The 18,996-nt window shown below is 39.9% G+C and overlaps 1 protein-coding gene across 3 annotated transcripts; it reads right to left on the bottom strand.

Moving 5' to 3' along the window:
- Positions 1–127: 127 nt before the first annotated feature.
- On the bottom strand, positions 128–14,700 carry aifm1 (apoptosis inducing factor mitochondrion associated 1). 3 transcript variants are annotated; one of them, XM_030746358.1, is made up of 19 exons: positions 14,420–14,700; positions 11,452–11,582; positions 10,375–10,495; positions 10,246–10,269; positions 9,692–9,799; positions 8,571–8,642; positions 8,158–8,279; positions 7,924–8,054; positions 6,880–6,970; positions 6,595–6,679; positions 6,433–6,509; positions 6,049–6,157; positions 5,836–5,943; positions 5,651–5,739; positions 5,432–5,572; positions 4,946–5,088; positions 937–1,061; positions 637–824; positions 128–551 (listed from the first exon to the last, which is right to left on the bottom strand). In XM_030746358.1, the coding sequence occupies exons 1-19, from the start codon at positions 14,505–14,507 to the stop codon at positions 480–482; spliced, it is 2,025 nt and encodes a 674-aa protein (XP_030602218.1). In that variant the 5' UTR covers positions 14,508–14,700; the 3' UTR covers positions 128–479. The 3 variants fall into 3 exon arrangements, with proteins under 3 accessions (XP_030602218.1, XP_030602219.1, XP_030602220.1); XM_030746359.1 differs by lacking the exon at positions 8,571–8,642 and having other exon boundaries at positions 14,420–14,693; XM_030746360.1 differs by lacking the exons at positions 8,571–8,642; positions 10,246–10,269 and having other exon boundaries at positions 14,420–14,696.
- Between the last annotated feature and the right edge of the window lie 4,296 nt (positions 14,701–18,996).

Raw genomic sequence — 18,996 nt, 5'->3', positions numbered from 1 at the left:
ATGCTTCAGTGGTACGGATTAGATGAAGCACACAGACTTAAACAACCATCAAAACAATCAAAGCTCAGACTGGAGGTAAACTTATCCGCTGTCAGTGCTGTTTTCTAACTGAAAATACTGAGGTGACTCAGATTTAAAAATAGCTTTTATTGCAGCTTTTTTTTTTCTCTTCTCAGAACAAGCTGCCATGATCACACTGAAGGAAATGATGAACCATGTGCAACATTTTCAGCCTGGTGGGGGGGGGGAATGCTGATAGGCAATCACATGAGTTTGGTGATAGCAGGGAGGAAAAAATAAAAACAACAAAAACAAACAAAGAGAGCAGCAGATATAAATTCCAAATATGAAAATATTTCACCAACATATTTTACATTGATCCTCTCATTTGTAAGCGTGACCAGTTGTTTCTTAGAGAATGAGTCCCAGAGTTCAGTCGTCACATGAAACCCCACTCCCTCCCATGAATGTTTGTCATCTTAATCTTCATGGATGTTGAACAGCTTGGCCACTTCATTCAGATCTGCGTGCTCCTCTCCATCCTTGATAATCTACAAATAACAGAAATAAACTGTTTACGGCAGCCAAACCGATATTTTTACACCTCGTGACGACAAAGCAAAAATCAGCACGTACCTTCCTTGCGATGGGCATTCTATTAAATACGTTCCACAGGATAATTCCCACCACCACTTTGTCTCTTAGGTAGAAGATGACTCCTTTGCCGTAGTCGTCTCTTTTCTCCACGACAGGAGCAGGTGTTGCAGAGGCCACTGCGCTGGTGGCTGTGTCCTCCGTTTCACTTTCTGAGCGGATCCCAGTTCCTGTCGCGCATTTAATGGCACAGACTCAGTTTGACCCTTAGCCCTCAAGCCCCCCCTTCTTTTTCCTTTACAGCATTAAGGCTCCTTTCACCTGGATAATGAATGCTCCTACCTGACTCTTCTGTAGCAGCTTTAGGTGTGTCCTTGGCAGTGGCTTTAGCAAACACTGCTACCGTTGGTAGGCTGCTGTCAACGATCCCGATAGCCTCATAGCCGACATCAGGACCCAGATCACTCCTGTAAGAAATTACACAACACGTGTTATTATAATACCATATATAGTTGAAGAAAAAGGTCAGAAAACATCATTTCTTGGCGCAAAATGACTGCATGTCTCAGTGGGACTTGAAAATTTGCAAACTCTTAAAAAATTTTATTTTTCTTTATAAATGAGCCAAAATACCAGATTTTTAAAACAAGTCCAAAATGTAGGTAAAGATACAATAAAATACAAAATATTAGACCTAGTTATTGTTGGGGGGGGGGGGGGGATTCAATAATACATGAGCTGTGTGTGTGTACCCCTGCCGGCCTGCATCATCTGGTGAGACTCCCTTGTGCAGCAATAACGGCAACAAAATGTTAACAATAACTGTTGATTGGTCCATGACATCAGCTTGGAGGAATTTTCGCCCATTCTTCCGTAAAGAACAGCTTCTATTCTGGGATGTTGGTAGGTTTCCTTACACGAACTGCTTGCTTCCTCTATCATTTCTGGTGGATTAAGGTCAAGACTTTAACTCAGCCATTCAAAGCTTTTTTACTCTCCAACCATTCTTTAGTAGAATAACTTGTGCGCTTCGTGTCTCGTCGTCTTGATGCATGACCCACTTTCAGCCAAGAGTCGGTTCACGGGTAGATGTCCTGACCTTTGCCTTTAGAGTTCCCTGGGAGAATACAGAATTCATAGCTCTGATGGAAAGCCGTTCTGGCACAGATGCAGTGATAGTCTCAAACCATGTTGGGCGTTATGCTGGAAAGCAGTGTTTCCCTTACTCCAAAAGCAAACTTATTTAAGCCATTAAATTTTACTTTACTTATCCAGCCACAAAATAGTTTCAATATTCTCCTTGCGATCCTTAGCAAACTGACAAGCTCCCGTATTCACATTGAAGGAAAGTGGCTTTTTCCTTGCAGCCCTGCCATGTGGACTCATGAACATTAGCCAGTCAGAGAGACACTTTAGGTTACGTGTTCCCTTGTGGCCGCCCAGTCTGTTATCTGCCTCTTTTTGGGCTGATATTTGTTACTCCTGGGGAGGGCTTATACATAATGTGTCTGACTAATAATCGATACGAGTCTAAACACTTCAGGTGTTTTATAACCTTTTTCATTCTGATGATCATTAACAACTTTTTTTCCAAAGGCCTGTCCTTTGTTTATGCTACTGCTTCACTTCCACAGATATTCAAAGATGTTCAAATAAAAACAAGAAATGCTCTTACACCTGACTGCCACCCCACTGACTGGCAGAGCCTCACTGTAATTTAACCTTCAAATGAACTGATAATCACTGAGGTTCAAATGTTTTTCCCCTTCTCACAGACATGCAATAATGAATCATTTCTCTCAATAAATCGTGATTGGATTTTGTATTTGTCTCATTTGTTTAATTCAGCTTTTTTCTAAATCGACTTTTGGAACTTGTGTTCAAATCTGGTAATGTTGTAGAGGAACATTTATAGAAAACTGAAGGGTAGACAAACTTTGGAGCACCACTGTATAATTAAAACTAGACACAGTCAATTTGCGCCAAGTGTCACCATGCCAAGAACATTTTCTTCACATCTCTGTTGGAAGCAGCTCTGCTGAAGTGAAACAAATGCCGGCTTTTAAAACTTTGTCAAAACAGCTTCCTGAACACAGAGTGTATGTTCATATACCTCACACACTTTCCATTTTAAACACCAGCACAGCTTCGGGCATGAACCCCCACTGCCGCCACCTGATGAGTTTTAAGATAGCTCGTGACCTGTAGTGATGTCAGCTGACCTTGACAAATTGCAAGGTTGTACAGAGACCTTGTACAAAGCTGCAGAGTCATACAGAACTTTGGTCCACTGACATTTGTGGGGAATCTGCTGACATTTTATAGCATTTTACATGCAGCACATGAGCATCAACTGGAGAAGCCTTTGATTTGAATCTGAAACTTGAAATAAGAAACTAAACAAGTTATGGAATGTGCTTTATAATTATTTAAATAGGAAGGACTAGTTAAATGGTAGCCGTGATAGTTTGACTGATGGTCCTGTGGGTTTTTTTGGACTGCAGTGTGTTGCATTTCACCAGCTGTGAGCAACATATATTCTCTGGGTCCTGAGAGCCGCATTCCTCACTGTAGTTACGTTTTTGGTAACTCCCTCAATGTCTGGAGTCCTACTGTGATCTGTGAGGTTTGTAATGTTTAGCATTAGATCATTTCCAAGTCCATGAAGTTTTACTGTTTTAAAGATTTGACTGGAGTCCTCTGATGTAAAACAAATGTTTAACCTTGTTAACGAGTCTGTGTGCTTTCTCAAACATGAGAAAAGAAAGAAAAACTCACCAAGACTAAAGGTTTCTGTATCAGGTCATAATTACCAGGTTCTAAAATGATTTAAATACAACCTCAGATGAACATCATTAATTTGATGATCATCTGTGTGATGTGATCATTAATTTAACAAAATACGGAAGCAGTGAAAAACTAAATACACCTTTACTGCTTTCACTGAAAATAAGAGGTTAAATAGGTGCTGCTGATCAAATGCACTTGATTAACTGAACAGCAAGTGTGAGCACCTCTATAAAAAGCAGAAGTTTTTTTGGCAGTTTGCTGGTCTGGAACATTCAGGCGTGTGTTAACATAACGCCAAGAAGGAAAGACTGAAATGCTGTGGTGGGACCTTAAGAGAGCTGTGCCTAAACAAACACCCACAAAACTGACATTTTGCTTTGCTACTGAATCATGGGATACAATTCGTTTTTCAAACACTGCTTCAGCAGTTTTTGGATTCGTTTTTGTTGAATAATCACATAGGTTGTTGTTCATCTGAGGTTGCATTTAAATAATTTTAGAACCTGGTAAGAAAAACAGATGATTTTTTTGTTTTTTTCCTGAAAACCTTGGACTTCAAAGAAGTGAAATTTCTCACGACTGCATCATTTACATTTTTGAACTGCTTTATATCAATGACTCAAAAACAGTTCCAAACAGCCTTTCATAGGTAACCAATGCCATCACCATTAGCAACATATTGCATATTGGTAGCTATCTGATGATGCAGGCAATTTGAAACCTCGTTTCATTTGTTGTGCATTTGTTTTATTTCAGCTCAGTGTGAGAATTTTGCTGCTCACTGTTTCACCATTTGTGTGTGTCATGGTAAACAAAGAGACAGGCTAAGTGAAGACATTGTTACCGGAGTTGGATTCATTATATTCTGTAAGTACAATTAAAGCTTCCCAATGTGTGAATCTGCCCAAATGCTTTGTCTGTAATGGCAGTTTTAGTTTTAAACAGTGAGCACCTAGCCATTGCCCAAAGAGCTCCAGGAACTGTTGATGTCATTTTGGAACAGTACCTGATCTGTGATCAGGACCTCCTGATTTACAGTTTAAACACTGGCGTTTTCAGCACAAGTATCAGACGGAGAGGCAAGCAGCTGAGGAAGGCGGTGGGGCTCATTTGTATATATCCATGCATTCTTAATCAGGCAAATATAAGACATTTTATGGCAAGAACGGATTATTTTTAAAAAAAAATCTAATTCTGATGAACAGAGATGAGTCTTCAAGGGTTTAAATCCATCCCAAGAGAGAGACTTTAATGCCGTCTAAAGACATCTTAAATATTTTAGACTTAATGGTTTTCAAGACTTCAAAGCAATCATGTATATTCATCTGACCTCTAAAAGGATTACATCGGAGTCATTTGCAGAATTGCACATGCTCTCTTACTTAAATGCATTCAGTGCAATCAAAAATTAAAACTGGTCCTCGCCTTCAAATTCTTTCCTTAGTTTCCACTTAAAAGTTGGTTTCATGGTTTGCATCCACGGGTCTCATTACAGGGAGGAGTTTGTGACCCAGGAGTACGAGCAGCAAGTAGGAACACTGAACACAAGTCTGATACCCACCAGAACATGGATTGATGCCAGTAGGGTTTGCTGGCTCCCGTCATGTTCTCCCCTGCTAGTCTACCACTCACAACAGCGTGATCGTGGTGCTCCACACGTCTGCGACCCAGTCTGATGTCATAGAAACACGCAGCGTCTCCTGCCTACATCAACAAGAACGGATTGGGAATATGCAGTATGGCTTAGAATGTGCAATTTTTATTTCATGCTAATAGGTACTGAGAAGATGTATCTTGAAACATCTGAGCAATGAAGCTAGAGGCATCAGGAAAGGGGGAAAACTTGAACCTGAATTTAACTAATTTAAAGGATAAGTGAAGGAAGGAAGGAAGGAAGGAAGGAAGGAAGGAAGGAAGGACTTTCCAATATTTCCTTTTTGTAAGATGACTTTTACAGCAGATTTTGGGCAGAATGATGGGATTTTTAGTCACAGCTCTTCAAGATCTCTTTAACAGAGCACACCATGTCATAAGAGCATTAACTTACCACCCAAATATTGGACCTGGCTTGCAGCTCAGCGTTTACCCGATAGCCACCAAAGTCAGAGTCCACTTCCAGACCTCCTGACTTAGCAAGGTCAACATTTGGCTCCAGGCCAACAGCTGTAACAATGTGATCAGTTTTCACCTACAACATGAAACGGCAGATAATCAATACCTTCACTGTCCTGGTTTAGGCTGCGTTTGTGTAGAAATCTGAACCTACCAATCTGCCGTCCTTCAGCTGGATTTCTAATTTGTCATCTTTGTAGGTCACAGATTTCACCAAGGCTTCTGTGATGACCTTTACACCCTCTACAAAAAACAGACAGCAAACCATAAAATGCTAAAACATCTAAAAGAACATTCTTTGTCTTCGGCAGCTTGTGTGAAATGAAGTTGGACGCGGACCTTTCTTGACTTTTTCTGTTGTCCAGTTGCTCAGATACTCAGGCAGCACTTTTCCCATGTTACCCTTCTCAGGGAACATCTGTATCACCTCCAGGTCAGACTCAATTGCTAAAAAAACAAAGAAAGAACAACAACTAAGAAAAGAGTTACTTCAGCTGGATGTCGGTGTTATTATCTACTCAGTTACTTTCTCAGCTTGTCATGTAGTCTTACATCTCCTGCCAAGAGCACAAGCCAGCTCACTGCCCAAGAAGCCACCTCCAATGATAGTGATGGATTTTACATTTCTGGAGACCTTGTCCAGAGATCTGAAGTCCTCGATCTGTGGAGAAAAACAGAACTTAGAGCACAGTCTGATTTTTATGTGACACAGTAAAACATTTAGCTGTAACCGTCTGTCTGTAGCATCTTAGAGGGCTTATGCTGTCCCAAATATAAAAGACAAAAACAACCTAAATTCGTTGTTGTTTTAAAATAACTATTGATTCCTTCATGTCATGCCTTAACACTTACTCCAGCAGACAGTATATACATACTATCAGCCAGACATTGTGAGAGCAACACGTTGCTACCACCCCCTTGTGGCTACACGCTGACCTTGCGGAACAAAGTTGTCCTCTTCATCACCTCCTCTCCTGCTCTTTCGATGACTTGTAGGTTTCTTGGTATACCACCTGAGGGGAAGGATAAAATTTGCTTCCAGCAGGTATAATCCACATGTGGTAAAAGCAGAAAATAAAGAAAAACAGGGTAGTTTACCTGTAGCAATCAAACACTTGTCGTACGAAATCTCAGTATCATCGTCCAGTTTTACTTTGTTTCCTCGCACATCCATCTGAACCACCTACAAGAAATTAAACACATCTTCTGAAAAACTTTTGCTTTCCAGGTTTAGACATCATAACGGGTCAGACTTTGAAAATCTTTCAATACAGATTAGAAGTACATATACAGCTGCCAATAATATCACTTCTGGTGTGAATACTTTATTCAGTAGCTATAAAATTATGGAGATTTGGGGGAGGGGAGGGGGGGGTGTTCAACCTTTTTTCCAATGAGAACAGCCACTCCTCCATTTTCTGCACTATCCAGTTCTTCTGGATTGATGTAGAATGATGGTGGCTGGAAGTAGATACTGGAAAATAAATACAAAAGTATTAAAATGACTGAAAGGCTTTTTTGTAAAACAACTTCTGAGAATCGCCAAAATGTCACCAGTTTATGAAGTATCCATTCAATGTTCTGCTGCATCAATGCCAGGTTTAAAAAACAAACTCTTTGTGTCTATCAGGTCTTTGGAGAGAAACCTCAGCACAGAAAGTGGTGCAGTTTGTTTTGCATTAACACTTACTGATGGGAAACAGTAAAACAGGTAATAATCATAAGTAATAAATCACATGCAGGCATTGATCAACAAGCCATGGCTACAAATTTGATATACACCAGCACAATAATCCCTACAACACAGTATTTGATACTTTCAGTAAAAGCGGTCATTTTGATCTATTTACTGTTGAAGGTTCCAGTGATCCCGCTGAGCCTAAAACACCCCAGCATTGTGTCTTTTTGAAGATGTCTTTTTAGAACTGAGCTACAGAATTAATAACTTAGCTAGTGTGTCTGAAATTAAGGAGCCAAATTCCACTTTGGGAGCTAAATATGGGTGACATAAATATGGGTGGTGCAGTGGTTAAGAAGGTCACCTCAGAGCAAGAAGGCTGTCGGTTTGAACATGAAAGCTAAAATAGAAGGATTAGTCATTTTGTATTTGATCATACTGCTGCTTTATAACATTAGGTTGAGGTCTACTGTACATTACTGTGATTCTATTTTCTTTATTTGTAATACAGCTGATATCAGCAACTAAATACTGTGGGTTAAATATTTAAGATTTTTTAGTGGCCGTGGAAGTCCTGTGTTTAAGTGTAAAGAAAACACAACAGCACCAGAAGAAGTTATAATTTTGTAATAAAAAGACAAACGATGTGGCACGACAAGACACCGCCAAGGACAGGCAGCTGCTGAGACAAAAGAACTGAGAGAAATCAGGTTAAATAGGCTAAGCACAAATAAAGATGTTAAACAGACCTTCTTTCTTTTCCGTTCCACTGTTTGAAGCGCAGAGTTTCTGTCACACTGGGATCATCAGAGAACCACAGCTCTTTAGAAAGAGGAGGTCTCATGTATGGGAGGTCTGGCTCATCAGTCACAATTAACACCTAGCAGAAAAAGAAAAAAAAAATACTCAAATTTAACAAAAACTCAGGTGCAACTAAAAGAGTAACAAAGTGCATTCAGAGTGAACATGGGGGCTAGACTGACCCTGGCTCCGGGGTCTCTGGCTCGAATAGACCGGGCAGCAGCAAAAGAGGCAGTACCTCCACCAATCAGCAGGTATGAGGCGTGTGAGGGCACCTTGAGAGAGGCAGGTGTGGAGTCCACGGCTGAATATTTCCATGGGAGGGGAACAGCAAGCCAAGTCAGCGTGAAAGTGAGACAGAGGAGAGACTCAGTCAGTTCATGAACTCATTAGTATTTTGCACAAACAGTAAATGGACCTGGTTAATAAGAAAATGATGTTTTCAAATCAGTGCAATCAACCTTTATCATTGGAAGAACCCAAACAATGTGACAGACATGACAGGTGGGAGGAAAAGTTGTGAGAAAAATGTTAAAATATTATGAGGATATGTGCCCACTTCCCCACTCCAAGTGAAGCTGGACTATGGCCTTACCACTCTCTGCCACATCTTTAGGCTCAGGCATGACTGACTCTGCTGTGAGGGTTTGTGTTGGTGCCGCAGGTTCTGTTAGTATAATCGGGTCACTGACCAGTCAAAATGACAGGGTAGATCTGCTATAAAACTAAACTCTCATCAGTGAATTCGTAGATTTCTGAGCTTTAGTCGGGGAATTCACACTAACAATATGAAGACATGTAGACATATATATTTATAACACCACAAAGTGTTTCCTCAGGTATACAGGACAGGTATACTGGACTGATTATGCCAATGTTTCCATTAAAAGCTTCCACACTAAAAAGAAAGTTGCGAGTTTTAAATATCACCACAACACAGTAAAGGGTAACAGACGGCTGCAAATTCACAGTAACAGAAAATAATCAGACAGGCTCAGTTTCATCACTGCGATCAGAGACGCAGCGATTGGCTGATTCTGATTTTTCCTTAAAAGTGTGACCTGCCAATACTGATTTTTGCTGATTCAGATTTTCTGAGAACCATAACTGACAGCATATATAAAACCAAAAAAACGTCAATGCAAAATATTATTTTCATACGAAAATAAATTATTCAACGTTTCCATCAGACTGCAGTAAGTTACAGGACCTTCTCTCACTGAAACAACAGAAAATAAAGCTGTGAGTGTGACTATTTACCTGCACCACTGTGTGTGTGTGTGCGCGAAACAGACCAGCTTGTAATCGAACGTATGAGAGGCTGTCCGGCCAGACACCGGTCCAGGCAAGAATGTTGGAAATCTGCCGATTCTGGTCCCTCACCTGGTTTAATCGGTGCATCTCTCTTTATTGCTATTTCATCTAGAATTGTTTTCTTATTTTATCTTAATAATATGACAAAAAAATGAAGTCTTATTTGCAAAATTCTCAGCCTTTGAATATAGACAGCATTCACAAAAAAGGACGATAAAAATGCAGAATACCCAGCAGCCCTCTGGCATAAAACACATCCACTCGGTATAACTAAACAGCAATATATTTTTAACACATGTTCTGTAGCCTCTTTGTTTGCACTGAAATGCATTTACCAGTTGGTGTCACCATTTCTAATATCCATCCATAGAATATATATTTAAAAAGAAATAAGTAGACAACCTGGAGGCTGTTCGGTTGTTTCACTGGTGGCTGCTACTTCAGTGGCAGATGCTGGAGGGCTTGGCTCCGGGGATGAAGACTCTGCTTCAGGTTTTGGCTCAATGGTGGCTGAGAGGGAACACACTCATTAAAAATAACTTAGACTGATACTCAGCACATAAAAAGCGAAAGTATAAAAGACTCTTTGGTTTGTGGTCAGTGAGTGATTTAAAAAAAAAAAAAAAAAGTAATCACCAATTCAAATACACTCTGTAAGACAGTTTGTTTTGAAAGCTCAAAATCTGCTGTTTACATGGAAATAAAGAGGAAGCTAAACCGTGTGCTGCAGAGTCAGCTGATTAAAAGCCTCCAAATGACACCAAATGACCTTTAACCATGATATTAAAGCACAAATGTTTCCTTTAAAGGGCTGTCACTGCTAACAGCACACAAGCACTGGACCTAAGAGGTTTTGGAGAACTGTTTGAATGTCTCAAGGTTACGTTTGACTACCTATTAGTTATTAACACAAGTGGAGTTTGATCTGTAACTGGCACGGCAAAGAAATCACTCACCTTTTGTTTCAGTGGCTTCTACAGCTAAAAACACAAACAGAATCAAAGTGAAATTCAGAAGCTTCTCAGAGGAACTGGGTTTAACAGTGAAGCTGTGTTATCAGCTAACAGCTCCTAAAAGCCGCTCACCAGGAGGCTGCGACGGGATGGGTGTGGCTGATTCTTTTGCAGCTGGTTTTTGTGATCTGGATGAAATTTCTGTGATACGCTCCTGATATCTTTGCTGGTCTCCCTTCAAAGTATAAAACGCCTGTAAAAACAGAAAAGTGCACTAATTTTAGTCATGACAACTTCAATGATTGCTTCATCAAGCTGTTCAAATTTGCCAGTCAGATCCAGTGTTGACTGTTATCTTTCAGCCGTGAGTATCAGCAAATAGGCAGAGTAGGATTTTCTGGATGAAAGCTGACAAATGAACAACACACTGACTTATCAACATTTATTTCCAAATGGAAAATCTGCCTCTACCTCCAGTTTGATGCCTTTAAACTAGGACTGCGTGATATTTCCATTAAACCATATTCTTAACAACTTAACAACTAATTTGGGGTTGTGGAGGGGTAAAGCATATCCCAGCTCAAATAGGATAACAGGCGAGGTACAATCTGAACTGGTTGCCAGTTTATCGCAAGGCTAACACAGAGACAGACAACTACACACACCCATGCAGGCAGAGAAAACGCAGACTCTACACAGAAAGGCCCCAGCTAGTTGGCAGAACCTGCCGGAGGTGACAGTGCTAATCAATGAAATCTTGTCATGGGAGTTATATGGAATTTTTTCTTAACTGTATCCACATAACTTCAAAGGAGAAACAGAATTAGACAATAGTGTATATGGATATGATCTGATGCTGCGCTGCATAAAGCACTTCTTCAGTAAAGCCGTGCTTGCAGCACTCATACAACAATTAATAACTCATAGTTTGAAGGTATACATGAAATTAATGATCTGTGACAAAAGTCAACAATGTTTGTTGATTTATTGAGATGACATGCTACAAAAAAAAAAAAAAAAAAAAAAATACTTAACAAAAACCACCAGACTCTGTTGACAAAAACAGCAATTTTTATATCACAGATCCAGGTTGCCCAGCCCTAATTTAAACCAGTGAGTGTTCAAGTTATAGAAAAGAAAAAAAAAAAACACAAAGAAACCAAATGAAACAAATTAATCATTACTTCACTTAATACGAAGCTTACTCACATATGCCAGGCCACCAACGGTAGCTGCTCCAACCAGTAGGGCGTACTTTAGGTTATCCCCACCTCCCCCTGGCAGCCCACCGGACATGTGAGCTGCAGGTACACGTGTTGGTATTCTGCCATTGTTCAAACCTGCAAACACAGTTCAAAGCTACATCACTCTGAATGATGTTCACAAATGGTACTCAATCAGGGATCAATCCTCCTTCTAATGTAACAATCATTCAGCCGTGAGAGAGACTCAATTCAATTTATATAGCACCAAATTATTTTAACAGGAAGAAACCTCCAGCAGAACTAGGCTTAGGGAGGGGCAGCCATCTGCTGTGACCGGTTGGGGATGAGGGGGGAGAGACAGGACAAAATACACACTGTGGAAGAGAGCCAGAGATTAATAATAACTAATGATTAAATCCAGAGTGGGGTATAAATAGAGTAAAAAGAGGTGAATGAAAAGAAACACTCAGTGCATCATGGAAATTCCCCCAGCAGCCTAGGCCTATAGCAGCGTAACTAAGGGAGGGGTCAGGGTCACCTGATCCAGCCCTAACTATAGGTTTGATCATAATGTAAAGTTTTAAGCCTAATCTTAAAAATAGAGAGGGTGTCTTTCTCCCAAATCCAAACTGCGAGCTGGTTCCACAGAAGTGGGGCCTGAAAGCTGAAGGCTCTGCCTCCCATTCTACTCTTAAGTATCCTAGGAACCACAAGTAAGCCAGCAGTCTGAGAGTGAAGTGCTCTATTGGGGTGATATGGGACTATAAGGTCTTTGAGATAAGATGGGGCCTGATTATTCAAGACCTTGTATTTGAGGAGAAGGAATTTAAATTCTATTCTAGATTTAACAGGGAGCCAATGAAGAGAAGCCAATATGGGCGAAATCTGCTCTCTCTTTCCAGTTCCTGTCAGTACGCTAGCTGCAGCATTTCGGATCAGCTGAAGGCTTTTCAGGGAGCTTTTAGGACAGCCTGATAATAATGACTTACAATAGTCCAGTCTACAAGTAATAAATGCATGAATTAGCTTTTCAGCTTCACTGAGACACAATGTTTCTAATTTTATTCAAAAATGACTAAGATTTCTCACAGTGTTACAGGAGGCTAGGACTGGGTGATAAATCAAGCTTTTAAGAAATATCAATACATTTTCATACATGATATAAGATGAGAATATCGTTTACAATCATACTTGTAGATCCAACTGTTCACCTTTCTCTTCTCCCAATTTGTGTCTGCGCAACTTCACACTGCCCCGCCTCACCGCTTCACCCGTAAATCATGCAAGAAGCGACAGCCTGGCAGTCACTGCCATAACTTAACTCCATAGCGGAAGTTGGTTTGTACCGTAAGTCACGTGACCTTAATAGCGGAAGTGGGTCTTTCTCGTGTGCTTGTGATGCAGCCCATAAACATAGATACCGTATATATGTCTATGATGCAGCCGGCGGATACGTAGACGCCGCATTGAGTGGGTGGGCCCGTTGCTGTAATACGTCATCGCATAGGTCTATGGATTTACTGAGCTGGCTAGAATCCTGCTGACTGAAGGATGGAATCTGTTCATTCAGTCTGTTTACATGTTTTGTTATTTGCACAGAGTACTAGATGTACAGGAGTACACACAGGAGGAAGCACTTTGGTGAAGTCTGGATCAAAGACTTATCTTTTCTGTTTATATTTTAATAGCACAGCTGTGAGTCTTTTGTTATGGAGGGGGAAAAAGCATCATTATTTGAATATACCAATTGTTTATTTTTGAGCAATTTCTCATGTACATCTACAGCTGAATGTTAATTAAAAATTGCCTGTGTGACATTTGGGACATGTAGCTTTGACTCAGAAGTGCCTTTTTGTTTATACCTTTTGGAAAGAGAAAATATCGAGATATATTGTATATCGCAATTCAGCTAAATAATAGATAGATATTATTTTTGGTCCATATTGGCCAGACCTACTGGAGGCCGAGGTAATGACATCCAGAGTAAGTATGTGGTTAGACAATGTTTCTGAGGTTTGTGGGGCCAAGGACAATAACTTTGGTTTTATCTGAATTTAGAAGCAGTCATCCAGGAATTTATGTTTAAGACATTCTTGCAGTTTAACTAATTAATATGTGTCATCAGGCTTCATGAATTGATAAAGCTGGGTATCATCTGCATAGCAATGAAAACGTATGCAATGCTTTCTAATAATACTGCCAAAGGGAAGCATGTATAGTGTAAACAGACTCCCTTGTAAAACCAGGGAAACTGCCGAGTAGCTGTTTAATACATGCTTAACACATACGTAGACGCTGACAGTGAAAAAAGACTGAGTAAATATATGCTGGAGTGCTAACCATCATCACAGCTGCAGGTTTTATAAGGCTTTAAATTAACGTTCCCTAAAATAAATGGACGTGTGAACGTTGGTGCATTACATGTATATGCACACTATTTCCTGTACTTACAGGTATTTTTCCCACTCTAAGAGTAACAAATATAACGTCATATATTATGCATTATGAATAACGATTAGCAATGTATATTCTAGCAACCTAGAGACACACTGCACAGAAGGACTGGACTTATCCTTTCTGGGACTGTAAGACCCCACGATTCAAATCCAAGTGGGCCTTTGCATACTGGTCACAGAATATGGTGTAACACCTGTATCTGAACACACTGTAAACCAGTAAGTAGATGCACACATGTGGAAAAACATGTTTTTGATGTTGCCTTTGGTCAGGTTTCACGTAGGACCAATGAAATGCAGCGCAGTTTAAGTTAGCTAGTTGTCATCGAAATGTCAACTTGCAGCGTTAACGTTTGCTAATTAGCTAAGTTAGCTTTCTAATAACGATGCAGAGATCGCGGGAGTCTAAATGAGCTAAGCTAACAGGGCTACCTCCTGTGGTTTCATGTAATGAGGCTGTGTAATATCATGCTGCAGGCAGTGTATGTCTGAACCGAGGTCAGCGAACTTACTTACCTGCTCTTCTCACATTTTGCCGGCACACCGTTGATGAAGTTCTAGCCAGAGGAGCGACCTTCTTCCATACTGTCCTACATGTCAGCATTGTGGCTCAGCTCCCGGTTTACTAGCAGACTTGTCGATTAGAAACACAAGCCGGTTACCGTTAATTAATCCCCACAGCCTGCAGACACTGACAACTAGCTGCAGAGTACCACACGCCAAGGCCAGAGACAGGTCACACGTTTCAGGGGGATGATGGGTAATTCAAAGACTGTAAAGACGCCAGGGATTGGTCCACGCTTAAAAAAAAAAATTAAAAAATGACGTGACAGCAGACCTGTTACTACAAGTGGTAGCTATACGTAACTCTTTCATTCAAGGCTCTTTGGTAACTGCACGGACCCTGTTCTTGTTCTTCTCTACAAAAAACTGCAGTCAGAGTTTACTGCTGCCCTCTGCAGGTTGTTTAAAACAATGACTACAGTTTTTAATGCAGAGGACGAAGATGAGAATAACAGATTTGGCGTACTGTATTCATGCAAAACACATTTAAGCATAATAATGAATATTAATAATTTATTAAACACGTGTATCTGAAAACACACAACTTAAAGAATTTCAAGAAATAAAAATTTTTTTTACTGTAATGCACTGTAATGTTATGCAAATGTAGTCTAATGTATTAGGGTTTAATGTAAGTTATATCTACAGATCTTTCTTGTATTTTTACTGCGTCATACTTTAAGCGTGATAGACCACATTTTATAAATGAGTTCTGTTACCCTCTGGTGGTTGAAAAGAGACTTACTCGTGGTCTTGGTTTTCTCACGTGCACACTTCAGAGAAGTCTTGTGACAGTGTTAAGCCAGTTAGTTATTCATGACAGGAAATAACTTTTGTTTGGATAATAAGGATTAATGTGCTTCCTTTTAGAGGAAAGGCTGAATAGGTAATGGTGGGTTGTTCTTTTTACTGGCAAGACGAGTTAAAAAAAAAAAAAACTTTGCTGATTGAGCTCTATCTGATGTGTTTATATTTTCCTTTGATTGGTGAACTTGACCTTAGATTACAGTTACTGTCTTATATTTTTTAAACTTTAGCTAATGAAGCATGGTTCTGCCTTAATAAAATTAATGGATTTTTTTTTTACTCAGAGCTTTATTTTTTCTATTGCTGCAGCTGTACCAAAAAACTGCTGTTTTAAGTGTGCATTGACTTGAATGGAGAGTCACCTCTGAACCCGACCACCTCCTGACCCCGAGGAGCAGGTATTAGGTTTCATTGTGCTGGAGGAGACTTTCCCCTTTTCTTTCATTTCATCTGAGTTCACCTGTGTCAAAGCACAGCACTCACAGCACCAGCATCTTGACTTCTTCATCTTCCTTACTTGATGCTGGTTTATGTGACTGAAGAGGAAAGTTGAGGAATGAACTAAGGAAATTCTAAACTCTTAAACATCCCAGAGACATTTGCAGTATCATTTTAATATGGTGGACACTTTGTTTATGGTGTTCACAACTGTGAAGCTCTGTGAAATATTCACTATTGTTTTGTGACAACCTTATATGTGCTATTTTAATTGAAATATCCATCCTCTTCCACTTATCCTGTTCAGGGTCACGAGGAGGCTGGAGCCGATCCCAGCTGACATAGGGCGAGAGGAAGGGTACACCCTGTACAGGTCACCAGCCTGCTGCAGGGCCAACACAGAGAGACAGACAACCATTCACACTAACATTCACACCTATGGGCAATTTAGAGTGGCCAATTAACCTAACCCCAGTAACTGCATGTCTTTGGACTGTGGGAAACTTCAGGGTACATTCATTTTATTATTATTTATATATTTCGATTAAAATAATAAAATGCATGTACCCAGAAGTTTCTGGTGCTCAGTGTCCCCTATTCTCTCTTAAACCCTTCCTACAAACTCAGACTCTGGTATACGGGATGGATATTATTGTTCCATGTTGGGATATTCTCTTCTCCAAGCCCCAGATCCAGATCCAGACATGAGCTCCTGGAGCTGCTATTAAAAACTGCCAGAGAATCCAGGCAGCACGGTTGTACAGCTTGTTGCCATCCACTGGTAATTCCTGGGCAGAGTGAGCAGGTAATTTGGACCAGAGCCACACACACACTGATCAGTGTATTTTGGTGGAGTCGCTTGAGGAGCCGAGTGCAGTTGCTGTAGCCTGATCCTTATGGATCCATATTTTTTATTTCAATTTAAACATGTATTACTATTATTAGTCTTAGCAGTAGCTGGCACTGCATCCTATCCAGATTTGGTTCTTGAAAGGATTGCTCCACCCCCAGGTTAAAGGTCAAACCGTTTTCTAGTCCTCATTTTACTGCATGTTTTGTGTGACTAAATAAAATGTTTTTTGTTTTTTTTTAAGGAACAGTGTAATAACCAGAAATGTGGTTTACTGCCTGAGGGCCGTAAAACAGAGCGCTAACACACCGGCAGACAGCATGGCTACAACGCCCGCTAACCACGCTAGCTCAGCTAAACTCACCAACAGTTCCAGTTACTCCCAACATACACATTCCTCAACCTCCGCTTTGTACCTGCACACGACTGTCACACACTGTAGTTATCCCCAGCCAGCACCATTTGTTTTAACTGAACGTGCTTCTAACTTAGTGGCCCTCTATTTAACTTCTCTTATAACTGTCAAACAGCCACAGAGAGAGGAAGTGGGGCTTATTTTTTCCTCTCTAACAGGAAGTGTGGATTAACTGATTACTAACATTACTTGTTTATTGTTTTTTTTAATTAATTCATTTATGACAGAGATTTTGCTTTTTATTTTCTCTGATATTTTCAGATTTTTTTTTATTTTTTACATTTTCTGCTCTTTCTTTAAGAAATAATAATAATAATAATAATAAAAGTCATTTTAGATTGTTTTGTCACCCTCTGGTGGTTTAAAAGTTACTTATTCGTTTATTCTGTCCTTAGGAACGCTCACAGAATATAAACTCATTTATATTCTGTCAGCCATCAGCTACATAATGGTGATTTTGAGAGTACAGGTGCTGCAGTTACCACTTCAGAGTAGTCTGCTGATAATGTTTAGCCAGTTGGTTAATTATGACAGGAACCTTTTGGTTGGATAATAAGGATCAATGTACTTCCTTATAGAGGAAAGGCTAAACAGGTAACGGTGGGTTGTTCTTTTTAAAAAAAAACTGGTGAAAGATAATTTTCTGGAAAACAAGCCTCTGAGTGGCTTTGTTTGTGCGTATGTGTACTTCAGAAACATCTCAATCTGATGTGTCTATAGTTTATTTGATCAACTGACTGATAATGATATTAAAGTTAGAACATTTCATACAAATTAGAGGCCTTCTGAATACAACCTTGCTACCATCAGCAGCAGTAGTATGAGTGTTACTTTTACAGTATCAAGCCTATTAGCTGTGTTTTCACGACCAGCAGTTCTTCTTCACCGTTTTCTTTAATGCACAAGTCTATGGCACCACCACGCAAATTTTAACGCCTAGGCTAGCATGTAATGACGTCTGTACAAATACACCAAAACCAAAAAAGACTCAAAGGGTAATTTCCTAATATTTGCCATGTTATTCCACTGAATTCAGGGTGAATTCAGGTTTCCCTGCTTTAAATTACTAACCAGTTTATGATGATACTTAAAAAGGAGATGAGAAACAAATTATATAATGCAAGCATTTTAGATAATGAGTGATGGGGAGTATTTTTTAAAGAAAGGAGACACAATATACTTTGTACTTGTACTATATAGTTTACGTGTAATTGGGAAGCAATAAGTATTTTAGGTAAGGAAAATGACAGACTGAATTCAGAGGAATTACATAATAAACTCAGGGAAATTACACCATAAGTAACAGGATGCAGTGTGAAGTTTCGTAATAACAAAAGCCCACAGAGCAAAACATCAACAATGCTGCAAGATGAGCATTAGCTCCGATATGACTGCAAAATGCATCCCACTTTAAATGCTGTTTAAACATGAGTAAAGTTTCCCAGCCTGCCCTCTGATGTTCCATATAGGTTTGGGGGGGCTGAGTAAGCTCGATCATTATGATACTGAACCAGGAGTCCCTGCCATTTACCACCACACCACTGAACACCTTTAGGAGCTTGCCACGTTATTTAGCCACTTGTGCATGCTATTATTTATTAATATTAGAAACTTTAATGGTCTTGTCAACCATAACATTCGAATAGCAGATATACACAATGTAAAATCCACAGTTTGCATAAATGCATGAAAATATTGCTGCAAACAGTCTTCAGTGCAGGAGTGTGGGTTAGCTGTTGCAACCTTTCTTAACAGAGACCAAGATAGTTTGCATTAAAACCTGTTCAGAACCTACTTTAAATAACTTTCTGAGCTCAGCTAGAAAAGCACACAGATACACAGCAGCTGTTACATCACTTCTACTAGGGGGTGGCTGTGGCTCAGGAGGCAGAGTAGGCCATCTACTCATCGGTGGTGGCTCCCCGGCTGCTCCAGTCTGCATAAACTATAAATAAACTATGCCTGAGCAAGACAGTGAACCCCGAGTTGCTCCCAATGTGTTCATGAGATTGTGAATGT

Source organism: Archocentrus centrarchus, chromosome 14 (genome assembly GCF_007364275.1).
Source record: "Archocentrus centrarchus isolate MPI-CPG fArcCen1 chromosome 14, fArcCen1, whole genome shotgun sequence".
In the NCBI taxonomy this organism is placed as follows: domain Eukaryota; kingdom Metazoa; phylum Chordata; class Actinopteri; order Cichliformes; family Cichlidae; genus Archocentrus; species Archocentrus centrarchus.
Note: the sequence above shows the minus strand (reverse complement) of the source record. Positions and strands in the feature narration are given on the sequence as shown.